Source organism: Macrobrachium rosenbergii, chromosome 44, assembly GCF_040412425.1.
Source record: "Macrobrachium rosenbergii isolate ZJJX-2024 chromosome 44, ASM4041242v1, whole genome shotgun sequence".
Lineage (NCBI taxonomy): Eukaryota > Metazoa > Arthropoda > Malacostraca > Decapoda > Palaemonidae > Macrobrachium > Macrobrachium rosenbergii.
Genome location: NC_089784.1, coordinates 40,471,593 through 40,482,684, shown reverse-complemented (window position 1 = coordinate 40,482,684; position 11,092 = coordinate 40,471,593). Strand labels below are relative to the sequence as shown.

Sequence of the window (11,092 nt, the reverse complement as noted above, 5' to 3'; positions counted from 1 at the left end):
ATATATATATATATATATATATATATATATATATATATATATATATATATATATGCGGCCGTTATGTGTCTTCTCTAGAAACATCTCACAGCTTTATTTTGAAGAAAAAAATCATATCTTATTAATACAAAAGTGAGGGCTCGTGCGTGAATTAAAAATGCATTCTAATGTGTATTTATGTGCATACAGTTACGTGTTAAAGACTCAGCTTCTGATATATATAGTTGCTAAACAGTGCGTCCCCTTCACAGCATCATATTATGTCCTTACCAGAAATGTTCGCTCTGTTACGTCCTTATTTACTGCTGATCTTGAGCTGAGAATTGGATGTTAGACGAAACAAAGGTAAGGCACAAAAACTTAAAAAAGTGTTTTGTTGCCCGAGTTTATCGAAGGCCTCCGATTTATGTACGTCATAAAAGGAGTTGTAACTACACTTAATCTTCCTGCTCTGGGCGCTCTTTACAAAGGTTATGGAGTCTTTATCGTTAATGGCCGTTGTAGTTCGTGTTCCAATCAGGATTTTCTGTGTTATCCTTCGCATCCTTTGCAGCCTTCATTTTTGCTCCCTTTTTTTTTAGAAGTGTAACTGACTCATTTGGCTTATTGCTTTCTTTGTGTCCCTTTTTTCTGTCAGTATCAAAGATTTCTTTCTGAATGACCTGAAACCTCGTCATTCATTTATATTAGCTTTGTTATCGTCAGACAGTGCCCGTTTCCTTCGCACTTTTATTTTCTTTTGATGAAAACCTCTCTATCTTACTTTCTTTTTCTTTTTGTTGTTTTATATCCCTTATCCTGTCTCATCTTTGGTCATTCTTTCCTTCGCGCCTCCTTATCTTTTGGTCCATCCTTCCTCAGCCTCTTCACTCTTCTTGTTCATCTTCATCTTCCCTATACATCCCCGGCAGCCAATAATCCCGAGCCATAGGCAAACTTTTATGTAAATTCTAAACAAAGTCGACGCTGCTCCTTAATATTCATCTCAGAGTCAGGGGCATCTGCTGTTTCGTAAGCGGGCTCTGTAGGCATATTGTCGTCATCATACTATTTTGTTGATGCTGCAGCTGCTGTTATTATTCTCCCAGTTATCTTGACCAGAAAGCGGGTTTCCATAAAGTAGAATACCACGACCAGAGAGAGAGAGAGAGAAAATCATGTAAATTTTAAAACAACTTTTAAACTTTTAAGGGCAAATCAGAAATTGCTAAGGAGGGCTAGAAACTTCCTCAGATTTGTAGCCACTCCTTAGACGTAGATGGAAAGCTTACCAGCCTGTCACCCTTTTAATATATAGGCTACTACGATATTCTGTTCTGTCAATCATTCTTTTCTGAGCTTCCAAATTTTTCCACACTATCAACCCAGTGCTTTCAAAGATTTGCTTTTCTTTTCCGTTACAAGAGCGCCAAATTATGCAACATTCAAACGTGTTTAGCTTCTTCCAGCATTATATATACAGTATGTGTGTGTGTGTAACTGAATCACGAAAATATGGAACGTGATGAATATATAAATACAGGCAATGCCACGAAGGAAAGAAAAGCGGCGGAGTGGTGCCAGGCCTTTCGACTTATTGTCCTTTACTTAGCAGACTGATAGAAATATAAAAATAAGGTATAAATGACAGATGGGGATTATAAAGGAAAATATGTACCTGGAATCCAACACAGTTGAAGAATTAGTAGACCTACCAAAACAGAGGTATGTATTTAAGAGGTTAACAGAGGTATATATTTAAGAGGTTTTACAAAAGATTAGGCCCAACTTCTTGAAAGCTTGGAAAAGTCAATTAAAAGACCATACAGGTAGAGGTACTGACCACCAAAAAATGACCGTGGAAAGAGTAAGTTGATTGCATATGTTATAAAAGTACAACTCAATAATTCTCCTTATGGTAAACAATGAAAATTTTTGCAAAGTGAACATTTTCACAAAAAAGTATATATTAAACATATGAATGCATAGAAAATATATATAAGGTGACTAATTAATAATTAAGTCAGTGATTTTATCTTTGAGGTCATTCTTGAACATTTTATTAATACAGGGGTCCAAATAATGCATGCCAAGTCTACGGTTAAAATTACAACTGGAAGTAAGCTGTATAATAGTAGATTCTAAAAGATTTCTTGAAGAGAAATCTTTCAATCTGGGAATCGCTGAACTTTGTCCAATTTATCCTGTGATAGTTTTCACTTAATTGAATGAATATTGCATTGGATGTTTGCCCAGTTTTGACAGAATACTAATTCCTAGTTGGACGGGTCGATATCGTTCTCAGCTAGCACTCTGCTGGACCCATGTTCGATTCTCCGACTGGCCAATGAAGAATTAGAGGAATTTATTTCTGGTGGTAGAAATTAATTTCTCGTTACATTGTGGTTCAGATTCCACAATAAGTTGTAGGGGACCATTGCTAGGTAACCAGTTGGTTCGTAGTCACGAAAAATAAATCTAATCCTCCGAGCCAGCCCTAGGAGAGCTGTTAATCAGCTCAGTGGTCTGGTTAAACTAAGGTATACTTAACTTTTGACAGAATACTTATGCTGTTTAATTCATACATCTAAATCTTTACTGGAATGGCCAGTATAAAAAGAGGGGCATAAAACTTTTTGTGGCCTTTATTGCAAATATCTAGTATATGTGAAGGATAACATAAATCTGTCCCTATTTCTCTTATATATTCGATATCTTCATCCAAATACTGGGGACTGACAATGCTCAATGCTCGTAAAAACATAGAAGAAGAAATTGATATTTTGATATTAAGGTGGTTGCCTAAATAAAAATGGACATAAGTTGTTAGTTGGTTTCCTATAAATACTGAATTTGCATTGAAATGGTTCATTATGTATTAAAACATCTTAGAAAGGGAGGCAATTGTCTTTTTCTAATTTTAAAGTAAACTTAATGGATGGTAGCTGATTATTCAAATTAGAGAGTAAATCATTTACATCAGTACCAGCAGGCAAAACAGCTAAAATATCGTCAACTATTGATATTAACTTAGTATTTAAATATAATAATATTTTGAGAAATAAACTAATTAAGAATAGCCCACACAATTCAAACAATGTGGTATACAGTATTCCTTGCAAAGAATGTAATAAGATATATATTGGTCAAACATCAAAAGGACTAAAAGTAAGAAGCTCCTAACACAAATATACCATTTCAAGAGGCTTATCAACTAACAGCACTGTGGATCATTGGCTTAAGACAGGCCATATGATGAACTGGGATAAGTCAATGGTTATCTACAAGGTCAATGACCATCAGAAAAGAAATCTGCTAGAGACTGTGTTCATTGAAGCTACTTCCACCAGGAATGTTAATCTCCACCTTGGATTATCCCTTGATCCTTTGTCCCTGTCTTGTTTGTTTAAAGAACATGCTGCCCAGATTAACAAGCTGTAATCCTGCCCCCACCTTCTGTTTTTGTATATAAATCTCCGTCAACTTGTTTTGTATTCAGTGTGAACTTGAAAATGTAGAATAAACTACGAAAGTACTTGTTCAAAGCCCCAGTTTTCACTCACCTTCTGCCGTGGGCTTAGTTATATATATGTATACAGGGTGTTTTGAAATTAGAGCCCCCCACCCTCTACAGCGTAAACTAAAATTGATATGGACAAAAACAAAAGTAATTCAGAACAGGTATTTATTTAAGTTTCTCTCTGAGTATTTAGTATTTTGTGTGGCCTCCATCTGCCTGTACCACAGCATGCATTCTCGAGGGGAATGATTTCAGCAAATTGCAAAAAAGCTGAGACTTAAACTCCATTTCCCTGAGCACTTTGGTCACCTCTCTTCGCAGGTCGTCGAGGCTTGGTATACCATTATAGTTCACTGTGCGCACTTCAACACGATCCTTTAAGATACTACCAATATTTTCATACACATCATCTCTGATATCATCCAACTTTGCAGCCCAAATGATGTCATTTTTATGATTTGGCTTCCTGACTGTGTAAATGAAGAATTCATCTGATGTAGCAACATGGAGAAAGTCAGCTTCATCCCAATCTTTAAGAAATGAACCACAAAACCATGCACGGTCTTCTCTCTGCTGATGAGTGATGTTGGGCTTGCTGATAACATTAAATTGCTTGATACCAGATTTTTTCAACTCACAGTATACAGCACTATAACTTCTCTTCTTTCCCCTTTTTTTTCTAGTTCAAACGCCAATTTACATAAAGACTTTCTTGGTCTACCCGCTGCCTCAGCTATGATGTCTTTTGACTCCTGAGAAAGGACTTCAGGCCTTCCAAGATTCTCACTCTTTTCGCAATGACAGTGATATGGATTTTTGTTCCAGTTTGTTTTAAGAAAGAATTCATCTCTTTTAATGTATTTAGCTATCCAGGAACGTGAAATGAAGGATGCGCCTGCATCCCTGGCCTCTCTGAAGGTTATAGCCCGGATTCGGTCAATCCATTTGATTTCCTGTGAGTCATTAGCCATGGCTGTATCTAACCCCGTCACTCAGTCTGAAAATACAAGAAATGTAAAATGAAAATAGCTTAATAGAAACTTAAAATAATGTATTTGGAGGTAGGCTATAGCAGAAAACTTCATAACTTTCCATTTGTTTTGTGGGGAGGGTCTCTAACTTCGAAACACCCGGTATATATATATATATATATATATATATATATATATATATATATATATATATATATATATATATATATATATATATATATATATATATATATATATATATATATATATATATATATATATATATATATATATATGTGTGTGTGTGTGTGTATGTACATGTGTATAATCTTCCAATAAAAAAATATATATGTATATATATATAGAGAGAGAGAGTGAGAGAGACCACACGAACACACCAATTAATCTTCTCATATGATCACTTTTTCGAAAGTTCTTATTCAATATTTTTATCTTACGACCCTTGAAAGTCATTTTTCAGGCACTACAACTTCTTTTTATTACGGTATGAAAACCCAGCAAAGATATCTGCAAATATCAGCCTTTTACTTTTTGACTCAACATTTTCCATGCCATTAACCTTACACCATTTGCTCTTGTCTTCATATTAAATCTCTCACCGATCCTTCCATAGAAATATCGAACAACCTAAAAAGCAACGCCCTTTTTATTCACCCTTCTTACCTCAAATAGTCTACATATTCTAGCTGTTTCACCCCTAGTCTTACACTAATAAGTATACATATTCTTCCTGTCTTAATTCTGCTCATACACGAGCTCAGTACACAAAATCTTACTGGCTCACCCCTACTCTTACACCAGAAAGTATACATAGTCTTCCTGTCTCAATTCTGCTCGTACATCAACCCAGTCTACAAAAATCTTACTGTCTCACCACTGTTCTTACACCATTAACTATACTTATTCTTCTCGTCTTAATTTTGCTCATACCCCATACCCCACCCAAGTATACAAAATCTGTCTCACCCCTACTCTTACACCAGTGAGTATATATAGTCTTCCTATCTCAATTCTGCCCATAAACCAGCCCAGTCTACTGTACAGAATCTTACTCTCTCGCCCCTACTCTAACACCAATAAGTATACATAGTCATCTTTTCTCAGTTCTGCTTATACAACACCCCAGTATACAAATTCTGTCTCACCCCTACTTTTACACCAGTAAGTATACATAGTCTTCCTGTCTCAGTTCTGCTCATACATCAACCCAGTCTACAAAATCTTACTCTCTCACCACTGTTCTTACGCCAATAAATATACTTATTCTTCTTGTCATAATTCTGTTCAAGCACCACCCAGTATACAAAGTCTGTTTCACCCATACTCTTACACGAGTAAGTATACGTGGTCTTCATGTCTCAGTTCTCTCATACGCCAGCCCAGTCTACAATATTTTACTGTCTCACCCCTACTCTTACACCAAAAAGTATACGTTCTTGTCTTAATTCTGCTCATACACCAGGCCAGTATACAAAATCTGTCGCACTCCAACTCTTACACCACAAAGTAAACATAGTAGTCTTGTCTCAATTGTGCTCATACGCCAGCCCAGTCTACAGAATCTTACTGTCTCACTCCTACTCTTATTATTAAAAGAAACATTATAGAATCTATCATAATAAAACCTAAGTCAAGTAGTGTTTTTTTTATTAGCAATGGACAATATAAACTAGAGATAACTGGCTTGCGAAATCTATTGTTGACAACTTAGTAAATGTGTAATTGACTGCTTAGTAGTTTCATTTCCATTCGTAATATTTACCCAAGTGCAATTCTTGGCTTTTGGACCATTTGCTTCCTGGTTAGGCTGTTTTGTTGTTCTGTATTTTACTTTTTTATTCGTTTTTATGATTAGCTTTGAAATTTCGAAGTTGTTTTTCACTCTTATATTGTGCCCTGATGAGGTGCATCAAGAATACACGAAAGCGTTAGGTACTGCTGCTTATGATTATTTCCTGCTGGCTTTTAACATACAATCTCCACATGTTACTTTTGATTGTAAACCATTAGGTATACAATACATAGTGTCCCTGCCTCAGTTCTGCTCATACACCAATCCAGTCTACAAAATAGTACTATAGCATCCCTACTCTTACACGAATAAGTATACATATTCTTCTTGTCTCAGTTCTGCTCATACACCAGCCCAGTCTAATCAATCTTGTAGTCTCACCCCTTGTCGTAAGTCAGATCACTGTACCTAGCATTACTGCCTTACTTTTATTCGTATTGCCTTAGCCCTGCTCAGATTCCAAACCATTCTGTATGTTCCTAGTGTCTCATCTTTATTCTAACCCTACACTAGTGTGTATATTCTTACCGTCGATGTCATACATCATTAATGTTGCGCACTTTGAAACCACAAGATCTGTCACAAAAAGTGAAACTTTTTTCTTTTGATGGTAATGAAACTAAATGCTCTTCACATCGTCTCTATTAATATACAGATGAAAGTTACAAATAGTGTTGCATATCTTATGCATTTCAAAATCGTGTTTCATATAATTATTAAATTATGATTTTTAAATATTTTTTGTACGTCCATAATATTTTAGGCATTTCATCCATTTTCGGGCTTGTGTTATTTTTTATATTTTTATAAATCAACTGATTTCAGTATTTAATAATAAAGGATTACATTTTAAAGAATTATTTTGATTCTGATATGTAAGTACATTCAACTTATTTAGTAGACATAATCTGAAATGATTGTTTAATTACTTTTATTTATAATTTAATAACTACTTAATTTCCTCAAAGGTATTATGGCAGAAGTGAGAAGTGGGAGCGTCGCCCCGCCCACCGGTTCCAGACGGTCATCTACCTGGCACGAACAGCAGTGGGCTGATCTCGTCTCACCGGTGATAAGGAAGAACCAACTAACCTTTGACCTCTTGGACATCGAGAATTCCAGCGACCTTTGTGAAAGCGGAGGACTGACTTGCTACGAGGACGAAGTGACAGACCTCATCGACGGAGACCCCGAGGAAGGAGCCTGCCTGAAACTCCACTATCACATTCTCTCAGAACATACCGAACTCCAAGTCCTACTGAGGAAGGTACAAGAAGGAAGGAACGCTGACCTCAGGACAGTGCGTGGCACTTACGGTAAGGATCCGGAGGATGTGGTCCTATGGGCGCAAGGACGCGTTAGGAGTCCAGACGTTCTGGAAGCCCTGATTGATGTTCGTCCTTCACTTCTGCCAGAGAAATACAGGGTAAGTTTCTCGCTGTGGCTTGAATTCTGCCTACTCGGAAGAGCCTTCAGCTAACGACTCTGCGCCTCATCTCCGTAAGATTTATTACAATAATCTAGTCCTTCAGCAACTACTGAGTCACCACGTAGATTTCCAGCTGATATTATGAGCGAAATTTTGGTTTAGTTGAAGTCGGTAGAAGCATTAATGTAGTAACCTTAGACAGTTCTCTTTTGAATAAGTGGAAAATGAAATTCTGGAGAAAATCACAAAAACATTCAATGAAGAGTATGGAAACCAAGTCGGCAGTTCAGAGGCCGTCTCTGTCATGTAAACTGATCGCCACAGTTGTGGAAAAAGCGTGATATTATATACTGGAAGACATGACGTATTTTTAGACATAACCTTGGTAGCCATAGGGCGACAAGGAATGATAGTCGTCTTAAAAGAAAAGTTTAAATTTGTCAAAAGAACGCTAATTTTAGGGCAGTTTGTTTATCTGAATATGTAATTAAATAAATATTTTAGGTGTCTGAATGTTATTTACAATTATAGAATGAAAGAACTAGGTAGTGAAGCCCTCGCCAAACCTCACTAGAACTTTACTACTTCTGCTACTCCTGCTACTATTACTTCTACTATCATGGCTGTGTCATTCATTACTGCTCTTGGTGTGCAGGAAGGTTATTCCGCTCAACATTTCTCCCTTGACTGCAACTCCTTCACATCTCTTCAGCAACACTAAATCCTTCCGTAAGCCTCGGTCTCCAGAGAATTCGGTCCTCGGCGCTTTCTTCTTAATCATTTATATTAACGTAGGTGAAAACACTCTTCATCGTCATAGAGACTGTGACTGACTACGTAGACAGATGCATGGAGTGGTGGATTGTTTGTACGTATTTGAATGTGTATACGTGTATTATCCTCTCCTGAGTTGTGTAAACAAGAACCTTCCTCGCATAACAGAGTTGTAAGTAACGGCCGCCCCTTTGTGAGCTGAATCCGTCTGAGGAGAATGTCGTATGTGAATGAATAGGCGGGCAATTGCCACTGAATGCCGCATCAAACGAAGGTCTCTGCCTTTGCCGTTTCCGACGAAGGGCAGCGCTAATGCGTTTACTCTGGGGTAAGCAGGTCTGCGAAGAAAATGAGAATCAGATGAGAGACAGAAAGAACTCAGACCCTAGTGCTTTTTTATTTTAAAAACTAAATGTTACTCCTATCCTTATTATTATAAGGCAGTATAATCTTAGTATTATAAATTTTGTACTTATTATTAATGGTGACAGTAGAATCTTCGAAAGTGGTGTTATTATTTATATACAGTATATGTATATATATATATATATATATATATATATATATATATATATATATATATATATATATATATATATATATATATATATATATATATATATATATTTACTGTCTTTGAAAAACACCTTTTTCCACTTTGACCCATTGTCATGTTAATGTCCATGAAATTACGTCTTGCAAGACTCATATACTTTATTAATTACACGTGAAAGGTGATAGCTCTCTCCCCTCTTGGTTTAGACCCATTTTCGTAAAACAGTCTGCTCAGTTACAGTAAATGAAGCCCATATATTCAATTTACTACCTCTCATGAAATGAGGATCTGTCAACTCTTTAGTTTTAGACCCATTGCTTATAACGGTTTGTTCGTTTACTTTTGGAACTGTCCTTACGTTTAATTTATTACCCGGTCTACAGAGGCAGGTCTTTATTCTCTTTCGTTTTTAAACACATTTTCGCACAATGGTATGTTTTAATGTGTCAGATAAGGCCTTATTTATTTTAATTGTGGACCATATAAGACGAAGATCTGCCTCCTCTTCCGTTTTTAGACTATTTTCGCATAAAGATCATTTATTATATGTAAAAGTAAACCATACAAGCGAGGGATATTGTCCTGTTTGGTTTTCAGACCCATTTCACACACAGTGCCTTCAATTACGGCAAGAGAATCAAGTAATTTCATTTCCTGTTTACCCTCAAAGAGGACCAATTTCATATAACGGTCCGTTCTGTCACGCAAAGTCCATATATCTAATTTATTACCCATCAAAAGAGGAGTGCCTGTTTCCTCTCAGGGTTTTACAAGGGTCTGCCTAGCACCGCGTTTTCAGGCCAATTATTGGATAAAGGTCCTTTCTGTCATGTCAACAAGAGCCCATATAACTTAATTATTACCCATTTTTGTGCAACGTTCTTTTCTAGTAAGTCAAGTAAAGCCATTTATTTTGCTTGTTATGCGTAAAAAAGGATGGCTCTCTCCTCTTGTTTTTAGACCCATTTTATCATAACAATCCGGTCAAGTACTTCAAGTAAGGCCTTATGTTTTACTTATTACTCTTCAGTAGAGGAGGACCTGTCTTCTCTTTCGTTTTTAGAATTATTTTTACATATCGGTCTGTTCTGTTACGCAATGTAGAACCCGAATATTTTAACGTTTTTTCCATTTATTTTAGTTTTGTCCAGGCATTTTTGTCAATTCTCAGCTGTTTCAATCAAAATGTTAAAAGACGGGTTTTGTACAACCAGACTTTTTATCATGTTCTAATCGAGTCGTGTCTACTTTAGGCATATTCATTATAACTCTTCAAATCCATATTTTGCCAATGTACACCTCCAGGACATGTGTGTAAATAATCCAAACAAAAAGAAGCAGCCTACGTTTTAGAAAGGTAGATTTACCCAGGCTGTATTGCTCCACTAAGTCCTGTTGATATGTGAAGTTAATCAAAGCGGTTTTGAGTTTCAGAAGAGAGGTAATCTACAGATTGTTTAGATTGCCAGGATTAGTTGTAAGATTGGAGGGAAAATGTCAACTGCAGAGGAAAGGAAGTGGAAGCTGTAGAGTTTATATATGATGAGAAATGACGAGACTTCGGCGAATTTCAATTATAACTTTTTTCACAGAAAGTATTGATGATAATTATCGAAACTGTCAGAATTGGTAAAATGTAATGGATACTTTACCTACAGGAGAAAAAATCGGTTACTTCTACTTTGTGTAATTAGAGTAGGGCATGATGACGATTAGACAATTTTTATGCGAATATCCATGTGATAACATTTTTAGAGTATCAGAATTTACAGACAACTACAGAGACTATTATTTAATTACATAGTACATATTTTAGCAATCAAGGAGGGGAATCATCAGTAAAGAAGCCAAAATTTTAGTTCCTGTTGTAAGATGGACTTTAAGATGAGACGAATAGCTCAATATGTTGTGGGTCATTAATCCAGTTGTTGAAAACAAATTCAGTGTTCCAAAAAAATCATCGCTTTTTGTTATTTTTTTTAAACGTACAGGCTGGTGTGGGAGCATCCCAATGCCCTAACCCACCCTAATCCCCTAAAAAATGAAAAAC

General features: G+C 36.2%; 1 protein-coding gene across 1 annotated transcript in view; it reads left to right on the top strand.

The window, feature by feature from the left end:
- The window catches only part of LOC136829608 (uncharacterized), a 576,969-nt gene that overhangs the window by 356,348 nt on the left and 209,529 nt on the right, over positions 1-11,092 (top strand). Inside the window, 1 exon segment of the mRNA XM_067088454.1 lies at positions 7,252-7,709. Coding sequence (XP_066944555.1) covers positions 7,252-7,709 — 458 coding nt within the window.